At 32.3% G+C, this 18,465-nt stretch overlaps 1 protein-coding gene across 1 annotated transcript in view; it reads left to right on the top strand.

Moving 5' to 3' along the window:
• Smp_047190 (serine/threonine kinase) overlaps positions 1 to 10,331 on the top strand; it is a gene marked incomplete at both ends in the record, with an annotated part of 41,601 nt that extends 31,270 nt beyond the window's left edge. The window contains 6 exons of the mRNA XM_018789246.1: positions 1,056 to 1,282; positions 2,689 to 3,080; positions 5,434 to 6,370; positions 7,612 to 7,937; positions 9,908 to 10,081; positions 10,233 to 10,331. Coding sequence (XP_018654708.1) covers positions 1,056 to 1,282; positions 2,689 to 3,080; positions 5,434 to 6,370; positions 7,612 to 7,937; positions 9,908 to 10,081; positions 10,233 to 10,331 — 2,155 coding nt within the window. The remainder of the gene's footprint in view (positions 1 to 1,055; positions 1,283 to 2,688; positions 3,081 to 5,433; positions 6,371 to 7,611; positions 7,938 to 9,907; positions 10,082 to 10,232) is intronic.
• Between the last annotated feature and the right edge of the window lie 8,134 nt (positions 10,332 to 18,465).

Genomic DNA, 18,465 nt, shown 5'->3' on the forward strand with positions numbered 1-18,465 from the left:
CAGGTACATCCAGCTGACGAGTCCGAAATATGACGAAACACGCGTCCTGGATTCCACTGCTAGCCACTATCCATCTCTGCTTACCATGCTTGTGAATTAAGGTATATCGAGGCAGTACGCACAGTATGCACATATGCCAATTAGAGACTGACCAGTTGCAGTCCTAACAAATCGATGGGAAGATTCAAACAAACTATACTAAATGAATTTAAATATCTTGATGTTCATCTATTTTTTCTTACTGTCATTAAATTCATTATATATATATATATATATATATATATATATATATATATATATATATATACCAAATTTCGAAATGAAAATTCCTGTTTTGTTTCGGTTTCGAGTCTTCTATTGCATAAGGATATAATTTAGACAGTACAAAATATTAAATAAATATCCATTTGTAACCATTCTTACCCCACTTCCTATCAGTTTTTCTTCATAACACTTCGGCCTCATTGAATTTAAAATGATTCGGTAGCACTTTTGTAGACTTTACTTATCTACAGTAAATTTAATTAAATAGAAGGAAACGAGCCGATGTAAGCTGTTATTATGACTGTTTGTAAACGACAATGTAATATCATTTAAAAATTTCACATAGATAATGCTAATCAGAGTCGGCACATCTTCCACAAAGTTAAGCGGTATGTGCTTTTTTGTCCTGAATTCTTGAACTGATGAATTTCTGCAGGTAGCAAATATCAACCGATTAATTTTCTGTTTTCACTGATTTCTGACAATAAGTACTTCATTATCGCTTTCATTATGTCCACTTTATGTTTAACCTTATCGATGGCCTATTGAAGACTGCTGACGACATGTATGCTATCCTTGGTTTCCATTGATTTCTCATCTTCAGATCATTTTGTGACAGAAAGTAATATTTACAGTTTACAATTTTCTTTAAAAACACTATCTAAACAAATACTTTTTTTCATGTCTTGGATTTATATGCCACTACGTATTGATTTTTCATTCGCAAAAGTATTTTCTCCTATTCATCACTGCATATTGCTTTTTGTTTTTTCTTAATTTCTCTTCAACAGATCCGATTTAGATCATCTGGATAATAGTAGCAGCTTTGCCGGTTTCACTAGTCGTTATGCTGAAAGTTTTCATGTTACATTGGAATTTATGGTTTCACCAACTGAAAGACCAAGACAAAGTGACAATCTTGTTTATCCATGGGAAACTCTGCCATCAAATGATCTCCTTAGTCCTAAACTCTGTGTATCAAATCATGATGAACTAAAAGATATCTTATCTGATTACGGTAAATAAGAATACATAGAATGGTTTTATGTGTAAACATTTGACGAATTTGTACTGTGTTTATATTGTATTATTTATAAAATGATCATTGATACTGTCCTTGAGGAAAATGAATTCAATCTGTTATAATTTCTCTTGCTACGACCCAGCTATTCCTATTGCTTAGTATTCTCGGACATCAATTCACTCGACAAGTCCCCAAATCAGAACACGGTTGAACAGGAAGGAAGTTATATTCCGAATAATAAGGGGTAGATGGAAGTAAGAAGCACAATAAGAGATAGTATGTTTATAGTTTTCACATGAGAAGATTCTAGAGTCTTCTTCAAGTAACGACTAGCACTGATTGGGTAGGGATCAGCCAATCAATGTGCACCAACTCAGTCGTGCATGGAACATGCTTTGATCCAATCTATGTCCCGCTAACACAATTTTATATTCATATTGTGAGCATAAGCTATGTAAATAATTTCCTGTTAAAATTAGCTCTCTTTGTGAATCAACCATAATAGGTATAATAATAATCGTAATAATTCAAAGCGTAAATGTAGTGCTTGTATCCAATGTATACCAAGTTTTAATTTGGTTAGCTAAGCAGTATAAATCATTTCATAAAGTATCAAAATAAACTTTTGACTAACCAACTTATCTTCAATATGTAACTTTTCTCGGTGATTATTACTTAGAATAATTTCATTTGAAAGATTCCACCTTCATTTACCTTGAAAATTAAAAACCACAAATGAGTTTGTTTATTCAGATATCGAGATTATTTATTCAGTGTTGAAAAAAAATTCACTTGTTAATTAGGTTAATTTGTAGAAAGTGAAAATATATCGTAATTCAGTAATATGGCAAGTTTTTTTTAAAGTGTTTTCTTTTATAAGTTCCTTTCATTTCAGAGATATCTTCCGTTTAATGCCCTAGTTTGTGTGGTTGTGGTCATCCACAATTCTTTCAACGTTCACTAATTGTGTCGTACCTAGCACTTTCAGTTATTATTTTTGCTTTCTTTTGATGACTGGGTTTTGTGTACTTTTGATCAAAGATGTTTCAAGCCTTGGTCTTTATTCTCCTTGTTTTTCTTACTCCAACGTATTAAACTACTTTTCACCGATATTTCGATAGCAGACGGATGAGAATAAGGCGAGACTTAAAACCAAAGCTTAAATCAGAGTTGTACCATAATCTGCTACATTTATTTACTAAATGTACGGGAAATTGCCGTAATTTCTGATGAAATAACTTACTTAATGAACATTCAAAGCGTTGCGATAAACCTAACCGTTTATTGTTGTTTTAATCATATAAAGATGATGATGATTATGGTTACTTTTTTATTTATTTAAATCCTGTTTTTGTTTTGACATTTTTATTTTCCCTGCCGAAAACAACTGATGTATCTAGGACGTTTTAATCGTAAATCATCAACTCGAATGTATGAAAGAAAAAGTTCAGAACCTAATCAATCAAATGATCCTTCAGAAAAAGATTGTATAACCACTAATATTAATAGCGATGAATCATGTAATTCCACAAATCAATCCACAACAAATTTGTTTACCACTACCCATACCATCAGTGGTAGTACGACTAACTTAAAGCAAAATACAGAAATTAATGATATTTTAGTCTCAGATTTAATCAATGATGATGACATGCCAAGAAATCATAGTCATAATTATGCTTATTCATTGACTTCTTCTGACCATTCAAAACAAACTAACTACAATTTATTAAATGATAAATTCGGTGGGGATTTTTTTTCATCATCCAAAAGTCAAGCTAATAATAATATGGTGAGTGATCTAATTTATTTTCACATTTTTTTCCTTCCTACTTTGACTGTAATTTTGATCAAAAACTGACATCAGTTGAGTGACTGAGGAGTAAACTAAATTACTCTAATTGAGGGCTTCATCATCATACTAGTTCTGTATAGTGAGTAACTTCATTATGGGATTTCCCGACGTTCTAGTGGAAACTTGGTGTCCGTGAAGTCAGATATGTTTGAGACATTGGTTAGTTTATGTGTTCTTCACATTCGAGTCTCATTAACGTATTGTATCAGCTAGCTTAATATAAATGTGGCAAACGCTTTCAGACAATTGAATATTTGTGTAGAGTTATTTTATGAAATCACTAAATCTGTTTATTATGTTTCTGGATTAGTATAAAAATAACAACTAAACTTGTTACTTCAAGGTTAGCAGCAATAATTTACAGTTATATCTGCTCTTTATTTTTTTCTCATGCAAATCATCCATGTTTTTGTTATTCATTAGTTTTCATTCCTTATTATTAATTTTCTTACTTCTTTTACTATGAATGCTTTTGATTAGTGTACATTAGTCTAAGTTAATACATCTCTCATTAGTCCAACAGTGTCAAATTGACAGGATGATTTTATCGAACGCAGTGAAAAGCTGAACATACAAAATACAGTTAGAAAAGAAAAGTAAATTAATTGGACCAGTGAAAAGTCTGAGATAATACCAAAGCCACTATGATAGATTTCAAGTCACGTTACTCAAGATCTCGTCAACTATAGATTGTAACGATAGCTTCAAGAATCCAATCAGGAGCATCTTTCTTCTCGAAATGTCTTAGTTTAATAATCAGTGATTTCATCGACTGATACCAGTGTCTTGCTTTAACCATCTTGTCTCTTTTTTTTAAACAAACTACATTTATATCAACTAACACTACACACCGTTGCAGATTGATAACGGCTGGACGTGTGTTGTGTAAGTTATAAGATCTTAGATAATAGAGCTTTTTAGTTTCGTTCATTTGGTGGTTACACTATACGTGATCAATGCTTTAATCGAATATAGTCATGTTTTGTTTCACCAGAGACTATGATTTACACAAATTAATTATGTAGGACAAATTGTTGCTTAGTAAGTATTATGTCCGCTTTTTGATTGACAGGTGGGGATTTCGCCTATACCATAAGTGGTACATGTTATAAGACATCAAACTAAAATTATCGCTATTGTGCTGTGTTCATCAGCAGACCTATTTTTTTTTATTACTTTTGATATATCTATTTCTTTTTTTTCTTGGTAAATTTGTTATATGCTTGCTTTAGGTACTAATTTCGTTTCCACTATCTTTTTAAAACCCGATTTGAGGGTATATAATTTCATTCTAATTGTTTTCTCAAAACAATAACGACTAAGATATCTTTAAATGTTTACTTTGTAGTTAGTTCTCCGTTGATGCATTGTCGTTTAAATCTCTCTTCTTACGATAAAAATCAGTTGATAATGAATGTTTTTCTCAATACCAAATATCTGTTTAAGTAATACGCATTTCTAACAAATAAAAAAAGATTAATCACGAAAATAATAATCTGTTAAGGTAGAGTCCTTAAAATTTCACTCAACTGCTAACAGTCCTTGGTATGTTAACTTACAGTAAATAGCAGTAGAATGAAGTAGTTTTTGCTTAGTTTCAGATCATCTTGGTTATTTCTTATCAAACTATATCATTTTTTCTGGATAGAAAAGATGATGGTATACTGATTACATTTTCCCTCTCTTACAATACCACTCTATAACTGATTTCCATCTTGAAACGTGATCACTCAGTCAAAGCATTAAATGTATCAGATGGATGACCAAACAAAATACAGATCTGAAAGGAAAAATAGGGCTGACCAAATCGCATAATAATAATAATAATTATTATTATTATTATAGTAATAATAATACTGAATAGGTTGAATCCAGTATACGAACGAAATCAAATTCATTTGTCATGTAACTGTCATTTGAAATTTCATTAAATCTATGTTAAAAATACACTAGCCACTTGATGCCATACAAATGAGTAATTATGTTTACTTAATAGTTTCACTCATGTTGTCCAATATTTCCCATATTTCTATGGTTATTTTTGGTTGTGTTTCTTCAGGAATAGTTGCTGAGTGATCAAAGTTTTCGTTCTAAAATTTTACTAAATCTATTGAATATCGTTAGTTTTAATTCATGAACATAAGCAACGGTTTCAATTTCTCATCATCATGTGCGCATATTCTAATAAACAATAGCGATAAAATTTCCTCTCTAGGTTTGTTTTACTCACAGTACTGTTGCTTGTTTGCTATAAGTCTGTATTTTTATTTTCCTGTTTATTCCTTTACAGGAGGCAAGTTCTGATGACCTACTTGGATTTCATGTGGAATCTTCATTTCCAAACACAGACACTGCTACTACTTCTCCCACAACTACTTCCAATACTGATGATCCTATTTTAATCGATGTAGCACAGAATCCCTTCGTAATTTATAATAAAAATTCGCTAGATGAAATTATTACTTCATCAACAACTAGTCAGCATAATAATTCCGATGATTTGAAACAAACTGATCAAAAGTCGTTTGTTGATGATTTATTTAATTTCAACTCATCTGTTGAAGTCAATTCAAAAACTGATATTGATTGGGAGAATGTATTTGGCATCACATCATCAGAAAGCACAAAGACCACTACTATCATCACCACTAGCCACAGTACTACTACAAACAATATTGGCTTATCCAATAATCCTTTTGACCCATTTGGTATAGCCACATCAGAATTATCTGATTTCTTTTCAGTACCAAATTCTAATATATCAAGTGAAAAATCAACTACTACTACTACTACTACTATCCTTCCTAATAAAACTGCCACTACTACCCCTTCTCCTCCAACTACTATTACTAATACTACTACTAGCAAAGATTACTTTGGACAACAAGGTAGTCATTTAAGTGCCAGCGCCAGTGCTAGTAATTTCAATCCGCTTTTTACATCAGCTTCTTTTACAAATTTGTCTCCTAACGTTGAAACTATTCCAGACAAGACTACTACCACAGCAACAACAACAACAACAACTACTAATGGCATCAAGAATCATGATCGCCTAGATCCATTTGCAGATTTTGCTGATGTACTTCGAGATCGATTAAATAGTCAAAATTGTTCCAGTACCAATGCCACAAATGGTGATAATACATATACTCCACCATCATCAAATAGATCGTCCACAAACTGGGGTGGTTTCTCTGCTGGTCCCAGTCCAGCACATCATTTTAAATGTGAGCTTTTTTTTTCAATTGTGATAAGATATTTCATCTTGCTTATTATTATTACACGTAAAGAACAGTAAATTTGATGCATTTTATGACGTTAAGTAAAAATACCAGATAAAGTGTGTTGAAATCCTGAACTGACTTAAGCTAGACCACCATTGAAAACCTGGATGCACTAGACGGCCGTCTGGTCTTATTATATGGCTCCTCAGCAGTGCGTGTCTACGACAGTGTACGTCTGAGTCAAGCCCAGAACCTTGGGTCTCGCGCGCAAACACCTAATCTGTAGACCACTGGGCTGACACTCGCTAGCATCAATGTCTGATTTAAACCCATTCACGACAATACAATGGTCGTCTAACTTATATCGGTTCATGATTTCAATGAAATTTAACAATCTCCACAACCGCTTTCTGTGAATGAAGTTAAATTTAAAACAATAAGATAATGAACATGATTCACATTGAGTGATATCTTTAATTCATTGATTCAGTATTTTGTCATATTTGTATGTCTATTCCTTTTAATGTTGAGGTGAGTGGTAAAATAGCGTAAGATTATTATCATTGTCCTGCTTAGTTCGATAAAAATTTATAAAACCTAGAGAACTCAATTCTCACTTGATCTTCGGTTGTTTACGCATACAGTCTTAAATGCATTGATTGAAATAAAATTGTAATGTATTGGTCTTAGTTCTCGTTCTTGTAGAAATTATGATTAGAAAATTAGTGTTTTTCAATGAAATGTAATTAGGTTTTGAATAACATTCGTTTGAGCAAATTATGGTTTAAATGTCTTACTACGAGTTATTCACATCAATTATAGATTTTGATTGTACTATGAATTCCAACTATATAACTCTATTATTTATTTCCAAACAACTCTTCCAGTCAATTAATATTATTTCATTTTAAAAATGCATTACATTTATATTTTGAGGTCAGGTGGTTGGAGATAGCCGTCTCGAAACTTTGGACCCAGGTCCCATATTAGTTAACATTCGTCGACGTAGCGTATTTGTGATCTTTGAGGAACTGGTATCCTCTGGTGAACTTAAAGTTGAGCAGCCCAATCTCACTGTTTGTGATGTTATCAATATAGGCTGAGGCTGACGTCCTGTTAGATCGATGTATTTATACTAAATAATCACTAAGCATTGGTCAACTGGTTGCTTGTCTAGTCTTTAGTGCTGATTGAAATCTGTCGATCAAGTTTACTTTTCGAAAAATCCGTTTTCTTATTTTTAGCTAGTGTCGACTCAAAGTTTATGAACGACTCTTCAAATCATAAAGAAAGTTCTGATAATTTATTCCACGGTTATGAGAAATCTAGTCAATCATATTCTTCCTACTCCAATTTTCCTAATACTACCACTACTACTGGATCAACATCAATACCAAATAGTGGAGGAACTGGTGCTAGACCTCATGTCAATAAAGATGCATTTTCTGATTTACTTGGTGGGTTTGGTTCTTCTCGAACAAACAACACAGATGATAATAAACAACCAAAAACAGTTAATCAGATTCGTCGTGAAAAAATGGCTAAAACTATCGATCCAGAACAATTGAAAGTAACTATTTTTTAATTAAAATTCTTCAATGTTGTTTAAAGTTGACAGCTTTTTTTAAGATTGAAAACTCTAGTTTTATCTACACTACGGTGACTGTTAATTTTCCTCCTATCAAATCTTCAAACACAATCTCTTTTCATTATAAAGCTAGTAAATAATAATAATTGAAGACTAAGTGTGGTAACTTGATAGTTTATCCCACCAGATCTCACACAAAATCATCATCGAATACTAATTTGCACCTTTAAAAATTTTAAATAATATTTATTGGTAATTGTTATTGTAGCTTGACGTTTTCTAACAGTGCTGTTTATTTATTGCATTCTACTGACCCTTGATATTCCACTGTTAATTACTTAATATATCTAAATCACTTATTTCCTGTTTTTACTGGTTATAAGAGTGCGACTAACAAACTCATGTGTTCACATGTATATAGTGGATTTTTTGATGCATAATGTCTTTTAATAAAATTGCGGTTAGAAAATTTAATCCAAAATATGTGTAACCATCAAGAAGTGTATGGGATCAAATTACTATCATCGTTATCCAAAGTCATTTTTAAAAAAATATTGAATACTTAGTGGGGCAAATAATTGACTCATGGTTTTCGATCTATAGACACCAACTGGCGGGTAATCAAATAGCTAACAATAATAAATTAACCCTAAATTTTATGTTTTCGCGTACTTCGCCAACAATAAATCTCTTAACTTAGTGGCTATTCTTTGTGCTACGACTGTTCGTTGACGTAATTGTCTAACCAAAACATTAAAGATCCGATGAATGCCCTCTAAAAACTTTGTTATTCAAATTCATTGCTCACGACGTTATCTATATTGCGCTAAGATTTACAATTCTCAAAGAGTGCATAAATAGGCCATTTCTTGATACAAAGATAAAGTTAACATTTAATTGACTTGTAATTTATGAACGGTAAGCTAATTGTAACAACATTTGATGACATTAAGGACTGAATACCACTCAGTATTTGTTGGTGCATGGAAATGCTGATCAAATGCTTCATTATAAAACAACATTCCTGTTGAACAAGCGAATGACTCTCTGGAATCAGTGGCTCAGGTGGATGACGTATTGGCGTTTGAATTAATAGTTAGATCGACTCGAGTCGCAATATGAACATCAAAACTGCGATCCAGTTATATCTAACTGATGAATCAGAAATAAGAAAAAACTCATATCCTGAATTCCGGTGCTAACTAAACCCATACATATTCTGCAACAATTAATGAATCAAAATATAACTTACAATTAAGCCTGTAAAATTATCATTGAATCGGTAAATGCTCATTGAAAATATGCTAGCTAATTCATTGAAAAATAACTATCCAAGTTATTTTTTTCTCTTACAGCCTCTCTCTAAGGAAGTTTAACTGGTTTTTTATGGAGTATTTTCTTAATTAATTAATTGTTGCAGCTCAATACCATCGGTTTTCGTAATTTATAACAGTGGAACTTATTAATTAATTAATTTCAATACTTAATCAAACGTTTTTTACTTAAAGGCTAGTGATACTCTTTAACTCCTTAAATCGATATAGAGCAGAGTTGAAATCTCCCGTTCAACGGTTGAGTGAAGTGTTTGAACTATAGAGTCACCTTTTCAACTTATGGTTTTGTTCATATTTGTGTTTTAAATATATTAAACATTGGATATATACAGTTGGTAACTATCAGAATAAAAGGGATCCCTAAAATTCTCAAATATACGTGTAACACCAATGTGTAGATGCTTTCAACTCATTTATATCCTATATTTTAAAAAGTGTCAAATATCCTGAATTTGATACAGAGCTCTGTATACTTGCTCAGTGTACTCGTCTTTTGATAGTCAGATGAAGATCTTTCCACCTCTATAAGTAGCTAATTACGTAGAACTCTGAATAATCCCATCATACTTGTTTTTAACAGTATAATTCTTTTTGCAATATAATTATGTTTTTTATTAGGTCTTTGATTGGGCTGAGGGTAAAGATCGAAATCTTAGAGCATTATTATGTTCACTACCGGCCATATTATGGGATGGAGCACAATGGAATCATGTTGGTATGGCTGATCTAATAACGCGGGATCAAGTTAAACGTCAGTATCGGAAAGCTGCTCGTGTAGTTCATCCTGATAAGGTAAATTTAAATAACTACTTAGTTGAATAGTTTTTATTAATGGAGAAACAAGATTATTAATGTTAGATAACATCGAATTTATTCTTCAGTTAATTAAAGCATAAAATCTGAATTATACTCTTATTTTATTTATTTATTATGCTTTATATAGTGGATGAGTACATCACACGAGAATATCGCACGTCTAGTGTTCGTTGAATTAAATGACGCTATGGCTGAATTTGACAAAAATGTTAACAACAACTTCTAACATTTTTTGTTTTACCTCATTTAAATTGACATTATCTATACTTTCTTGTATTTCCTATTTGTCCAACTGTGAATTTCTCTATTTATCATACAATTAACTAATTGTATCACTCTCTGAAGTCATTCCATCCTGAAAGCAAATACTTTTTTTGATGAGTTATCATACTACGTCTTTTTGTTCTATCTTTTTATTCATCTATACACTGCCAGATACCTCATCTTCTGACTGACAATCTATGTAAATCTGTGATGTAGATGATTTTGTTTCATAGAGAGAAGATCAAGCATTATTTAGGCATTACTATCCTTGTTTTCATTTCTTATTGTTCGTTGATGATGATAATACTGGTTGTGGGTAGTGGTGATATTGTTACCCACTCTCTTTCCTTGAACTATGGCCTTCTTAATCGTTCTTATTTATTCGTCTCCTCATTTTTATTTTTTTCTCATGTTATCACGAATTATTACCATTATTATGAGATTTTATCCAGTTTCTTCTCATGATTTTCATCATAATGATGTCATACATCATCATTTGTAATACAAAGAACACAAAGAAGAAAGAATTTTTCTGTTTTCTGTGCAATACAAGCGCCTGTTATAAAAAAATATTCTTTTGTGCTTACATTCACATGGAATTTGTATATAGTTTAGTTTTGACGATGTACTCATTCTTATTATTTAGTGGTGATATTATTTCGGTCATTGGTTTACAGGAAAAGCGAAGCTGAGAGACCAAAAACAAATTAGTTTTCCAGTTTAGTAAAATAACAGTTATATATTTAAAAACAATTGTTATTTTTCCTACTTATCAATAAAATGTATGTCTTTTGTTTTCTTAGAGTTTCTTCTTCTTCTTCCACGTCTGATCATTAGTTTATTGTTCATCTAAATATCAATATACTTTCACGTTATATTTGTTTCGTTTCAAACAATTATTCGTTTTCTTCGTCTTCTAACATTGTCATGATCAATATCTTTATCATTATTTTAATAAAGAAAATCAAATGATAATAATCCTCCATACATATTTTCTTTATCTCATCATATCCTATAGTGTTATAGTGGACCAGATCAGTTTTTTGTTTGTGTGTGTGTGTTTGTATATACAGTTCAATTTCGTTGATTGATTAGATAGCTTTAATTCTAATTTCGTTATTTTATGGATTGACAAATTTGGTAGGACTACTCAGATATAGATGAGACTGTATATAAATAATGAGTGTATTGAAAAATATATTTTTTTCAAAAAATTGATAAGAATCAGTTGATAAAAGGTACTTTTGTACACGCTATTTTGAATGGTTAAAAATCTGTATATGAGTGTATGTTTGATTCCAGTGTACTGGAACTCCGAGCTTTAGTTTTCTACAGTAGCCGCTTATTATACGTAAATTCAGTTGAGTATTGTGTTATAAAAGAATATGGTTAGATTAAGAAATATTGTATCTAAAACTAAATTAGGGTTATAAAACTTGTTTGCTTATTTTTTTTTTCAACGAAATAAGTAGTGAGTACTTGTGAATGTCTTCCCAAAGTTAATATTCTTTGTACAAAAGTCTCAATATCATTCTTGAGAAGTGATTTCAATCTGGAGCATAATGATGTTTATTTATGAAAAAAGTAACGATAATTCATCATTTAATTTTCAAGTTAAATTTAGTTATTTGACGACTAGTGACACATCGCTTCTGCTTAGATTAATTTATGTGGAGAATATTATTACGATAATGAAACTTATAAATGTTTTATGAACGAAAACAGGTAGGGACAACCAATGTATTTTAATACAAAATTAAAGAATTCTTGCATCAAATGTGAAAACCATACGTTCAATACTTCATTTGCAAATCCACCATCAATTATCTCATTGGCATAACAATTACTTCCTATTTCCGTTCCCTTGGATTCGATCTTTCCAACCTTCTACTGCCAGGGATCCCACTTCTGATTGGTGTTATCTACTACTTACGTCGAAATAGATAGCATACACCACAAATGTTTTATTAATATTCAACTAATGAATTTTACATGATGTAAGATGTTGAATATTTTCTAGAGATTTATAAAGTTTAGGATCCGCCTGCAGTTTTTCTACTATTTTTCGAGGAATATAAAATTATGATCTAAAATGTTAAATATTTATGAAGATTATTGAATAGTTTATGAAGTTAAGCGTTAACAGTGTACATAGGTTAGTGAATATACCTAGATTTTCTTGTTCACAATTATAAAATATTTGAGACAATTACGAATTTCTCTCAGAAATCTAGGCAGAAATAATAATCTCTGAAAAAATTCTAGTTTTTCTTGGCATTGACAAATGCCAAATGTAAAATGTTATAACGAACGAACTACTCTCTGAATTGTCACGAATTCAATTCATTCCTTTAGTTCATAGTTATGTGACCGAGTAATCAGTGCTCTTAAAACCGAAATTATTAATATAATTCCGCCCACCTCTCGCCGTCAGTGGATGAATACCAGTAGACAATTATAACAAAAACGAGTTATTTCATGTCAGGATACTAAAATCTCATAATTATTTACCAAATATTTGATACAAACTAAACATGTATACTATTCATTCAAAATGTAAATTATTGTAAGATTCGTACTTCGTATGTCAATCACTGACCTTAAATATTAAGACCTGGTGATCAAATTTATTTATTACCCGTCATATCATGAAACGAAATGTAGATAGCAGATACTTAGATCAGACTAAGAGAACATAATCATCAAGCGATTGGGATATGTATGATATTGTGACCCACTTGTGAAACGATAGTGGATGCTGTATAATTAAGTCGATAGAGACTGAAAGTTAACCAGGAAGCAACATTGAATTACCTTGTACTCTGGTTGACTGTTGGTATTGATTGTTGTGTATAACGTTCGTCCGATCTTGACTTGCATGTTTCCTACATACGAGCACAACTAGCTACTTGAGATCAAGTACAACTGAGAAGCTTTATTGAAAAACCGTAGTCAAAATATCTACACAAACTTGTTCATGTTTCGGATAATTAGTCCAAACCTGGACTCCTCTTATCCAATCTCCATCTTCCTGAGAACATTTTTATTTATTTGACGTCTGTTCTGTTGCAAAGTATGTCAACTTCGAGCATAGAGCGGTGAACTTGATGGGGTGGTCGAGCTTGCTTATCGTGATGAACCGATCGGGCTATACTGGCTGGAACAATCATCCCTCAAGGTCCTACGATGCCAACAGGTCGGTTGAAGAGCAGTAAGACTAAAAGCAGCAAACCTATGGTCCGAGGGCGAAGTCGTAATACTGACTCTACCAAGGTGTGACGGCAGTAGGGTGTTTCCTTCAGATAACCAGCGTAGTAGCGACGCTGCCTTCCCATAAAGGAAAAGTGTGGTTAGAAAAGGTCGACCCTGAAAATGCATTCCTCACCTTATCCCACGGATATCCGTCTCCGGCTGTAAGGTCTCGACAAGTAGGGAGCTAACACAAAATTACCCACAAAAAGGTCGTATGTGATCAGCATCAAACAGTTGTCCCTTGGGCACTGCAGTCACGTTCTTGGGTCACTAAGACCAATTCTAACCCAGTTCCCTTTGCAGGTACTTCTCTCTCTTTAGAGAGATGAACAGTCATTTCTCCTTCGTTCTATGTTTCACACCTACTGAGTTTATAGTAATTAGTCTGACCAAAACATTGTCTGATCTAACGTTGATAGTCCTAACATTTATTTGCTATATTTACATAATCATCATGATGATTAGTGTTTTCCCTGAGTGCAAAATATCAAAGTTTGCAAAACGTCTTATCTTATTGAAAGACATTATAGTCTTGTTTTTTTTTAAAATTTACTTTAACAATCGGTATCTTGTTTTGTTCATCATTCGAGTTTAATTAATTTTACTCTTCTCTTATGTGTAATTCAGGACTATTCAGGTTTATTCTGCTTTACTATACAGCTTAGTTTATTGATTTTTCATACTTCATTCCCTAAATAACCTTGTCGCTAGTTCTTCTTTAAATTTTTTTGGATTTGACCCATATATTTATTTAAACTTGAGGAAAAAGTTTCTTTTCTTTATGTGATTGCAATTGTTATATCGAGTGAGTGCGTGCGTGCCCTGTTTAGTATATGACGTTATAAAACCGCCAATCAGAGCAATGATACACGAAAGCCATATGAGCAGTCTTGAGTACTTATCAGTCCTGCTTTCTGCCTAGCCCAGACAGTTAATTCCAGAACACCAATAACAGCCTCTGCAATATGAATCATTATTCTCAAACATACTGGGTTTATATACCAAACAAACTGACCACATCGTACCATAGAATAGAAAATAACATTTGTGCAAGATTTGGCCAAATGTGGCTGTGAATAGGAGGAACAGTAATTAATGGACTTGGGATAATTATCAAAAAGGGGTTTCGTGGAGATTTGAGTAATTTTATATAGTTGAGATCATGAGTCATTTGAAGCTAGACCACCATGGAAAACCTGGAAGCACTGGACGGCCGTTTCGTCCTATTGTGGGACTCCTCAACAGTGCGTATCCACGATCCCACCTCGCGAGATTCGAATCCAGGACCTATCAGTCTCGTGCGCGAGCACTTAACCACTAGACCACTGAGCCGACATTCAACGATGTTAATGTCTAACTTCAACTCACTGAAGACATTGGTGAATGGTTGCTCAATTTCGTGGATTTGTTGAAGTTAGACATTAACACTGTTGGATGCCGGCTCAGTGGTCTATCAGTTAAGTGCTCGCGCGCGAGACTGATAAGTCCTGGGTCCGAATCTCGCGAGGCGGGATCGTGGGTGTGCACTGTTGAGGAGTCCCACAATAGGACGAAATGGCAGTCCAGTGCTTCCGGGTTTTCAATGGTGTTCTAGGACTAGGGATAACTCAAGAATGGTAAATCACATAATAATAGTCTGTGGGTCAAAATAAAGCTTATAATAAGAGGGACACGAATACGGATACTTTAGTTACTTAAGAACTATATAATAGGAAATATACATATCATATCGGTCCATAAATAGTCCTCAAAAAATATAATCCATAATTCTCTTCGGGTTATAACAGAAATCAGTTAGTTACTTTCATGAATTCGATAATAAAATAACTGACTTAATTCACTTCAATTCTAATATAATAATTTAAAAATAATGATAGAATTTTCATATGAAAGTTTGTTTAGTGTTTCACACTAAGTAATCCATCCAATTAATGTCTGTGAAAAATCAATGAATTGCCAAAATTGTTCTTCTGTGTACAGATCAATATTATGATAATATTAACAATACCAATCTAATCAACGTGAGTTACGGATACTTTTTGTTCTTTATGCAACTATTCAAATTAGACAAGGTTATTTATATACATCTACATACAAATTAATTTGGTATTTTTATTGCTCAGTCAAAATATATTTACATAAATATGAATCGATTGATTTTATGAAGATGTTATACAGTTAGATCATTATTTTTATCGCAAGTTAATTACAACTGACGAAATATAGAGGTCATTGGGTTAGTGATCCTATTACAACATTATCAGTAGAATATGATCAATAATAAGCTTTAAGATATATGATATCAGTTATTTAACATTTGGTAGCCAGATATCGGAATCTATACTTCACGTGTCAATTTCTATATCAGTCTAAGTTGAAATAGCGCTCTAGTGACAAATTCGACTGTGATATTTAGTGATACGGATTCGAGTACCTCGAGGGACATCAGTTTCTATAAAATTACAAATTTGGTCTTTCTGAATAATCTCATTCACCACAATCTCTAGATCAAGGCACTTCCAGAGATTTCCCCCAGTCACCTGAAAAATAGGTCATCATTTTCATATCTTATAATTTTAGCTTTATACCTATCAACATAATTGAATTGTCTGATCACTGTTGTTGAAGCATTATCTATTAGTATTAGTACTTCGTAACGGCTTAAATTTTAATATAATGGATCTTAAAATTGATGAATAAAAAGTCGAAACTAACTAAAACGGAGGTGATTTTTTAATAGAAATAGTAGCCCATTTGAAATTACAACACTAACCATCGTCAGAAAGTTTTATGACATACAATTTAAAATAATTGGTATGTGATAGCGGCGCAATTCAGGACGGTCGTTTAGTACTGCTTAGGATTTTGTATCTTACGAACATGAGTGGTGCCTTGGTATAAATTAATACTCATACCTTGTATAATGAAAATCAAACCAATAAATAATCTTCTGAACAAGTTTCTGATCCGATGTTTTTTTACGCTTATAATATCCGACAAATGCATGGTCTTTAAAAAAACAATATCTATGCGACCCAGTATCTCATTAAGATAGGTTACTTCTTAAGTCATGTATGTCAATTTAATTTTTAGATAATATAGTGCTAATTAGTTGTCAAGAACTGCTCAGTGAATTTGAAAAAAGGCATTTATTTTTTGAGCATTTTATTAGACTAATTGTGACCACAGAACTAATTGATTGATTTATATGAATATGAGTTCGCAATAATACATTAGTTTACTTGAAATTTGTCAAGAAGAACAAAATCTATGTGCTTAGCTTTCTTTCTATTACATTTAAATATTAAACTCTAATTACAGCATTATATTATGTCTGATAATCTAAATTTGACCAGAATCAATGACTAAACTATAAGAAATTAGTTATTCATCCATGACTGATTTGTTAATGGTAATCACTTATCAACGAAATTTGCGAATCCACGCTCAAAATCCTGAACAAAGTAAGAAGAACTGGTTCAAAAAAGTTATGGATGAGGAATTTTTACACAGTCAAGGCTACAGCAATCTATTATTTCAGACATGAACTCTGCATACAGGAGCGTCACGTTCAATCCCCTATTTTTCCATGGTCCTAGAATCCCTTTTAATTTTACAAATTATAATTTCTTTTTCTTTACTGATTTGACAGTTATCCTTTAATCCGTACATTATCACTTTTTATTACTTTCAAAATTATTACGTAAAGTAAGCTTTTGATGTTTGTTGATTATGCAACCATCTTCCATTGTCTGAGGTAGGTACCTGTCTCTATGTGACACGGATTAGCTCCTATGGTCATAGCTTCTCACTAGAACTCCGAGAATTCCTTAACGAAGCTAGTCACGAATGAGCACCTGTCTGTATCTTTTTCAGACAATGGAAGATAGTCGCTCAATTCCGTGGATTGGTTGAAGTTAGACATTAACACCGTTGTATGCCGGCTCAGCGGTCTACAAGTTAGACGTTCGCGTGCGAGACCGAAGTTCTCGAATTGGAATCTCGCATACGGAATCGTGAGTGCGCATAGCTGAGGAGTGCCATACTAGAACGAAACGGCCGTCTAGTGCTTCCAGGTTTTCAGTAGTGGTCTAACATTGATCAGTTCACGATCTCAACCAAAAACTTAACAATCTTCACAACCCCATACTGATGTTTGTTGATTACTTTGTTAACTGATCCAACCTTTTATATTCAGTACTTGAAAATTTCATTTATATTGAAATAACACCCTTTCATTCATAAATTATAACTTGAATTATTTGAAGACTTTTGATAATGTCGACTATATTACTCAACACTACTTCATTTTGATTGACCTTCACTTGAATATATTTGACTATCTTTCTGAAAATTTTATAAAATCGCCTATAAATACTATTGTACAACTTCATAAAATGATAATGTCAAAAAGGAAACTTTCTTCTCTGAAACTTCTTCATTTCTTTTTTTTCATGAATCTTTTGTTGTTGTTGCTTGTTTGTTTGTTTGTTTCTTCAAACATGCATATGTAAGAAGTTAATTATATAACGGTTATAAATAATGTACAATATTTATTAGCATAAAATAAAATAGTATATTGACAAATAACACAAATTTATGCATAGTACTATGTAAATGAATAAATTTTTTTATTAAGTTTATTTATTCATAAACTTAGACATTTTTCAAGTAGAATACATATATGCTGGTAACATGTAAATCAGAAAGGGATTTTTTGTGAAGATTTCAGTAATTTTATAGTTGAAATCATGAGTCAATTGAAGCTAGACCACCATAGAAAACCTGAAAGCACTGGAAGGCTGTTTCGTCTTATTGTGGGACTCCTCAACAGTGCGTATCCA

Source organism: Schistosoma mansoni, chromosome W (genome assembly GCF_000237925.1).
Source record: "Schistosoma mansoni strain Puerto Rico chromosome W, complete genome".
In the NCBI taxonomy this organism is placed as follows: Eukaryota; Metazoa; Platyhelminthes; class Trematoda; order Strigeidida; family Schistosomatidae; genus Schistosoma; species Schistosoma mansoni.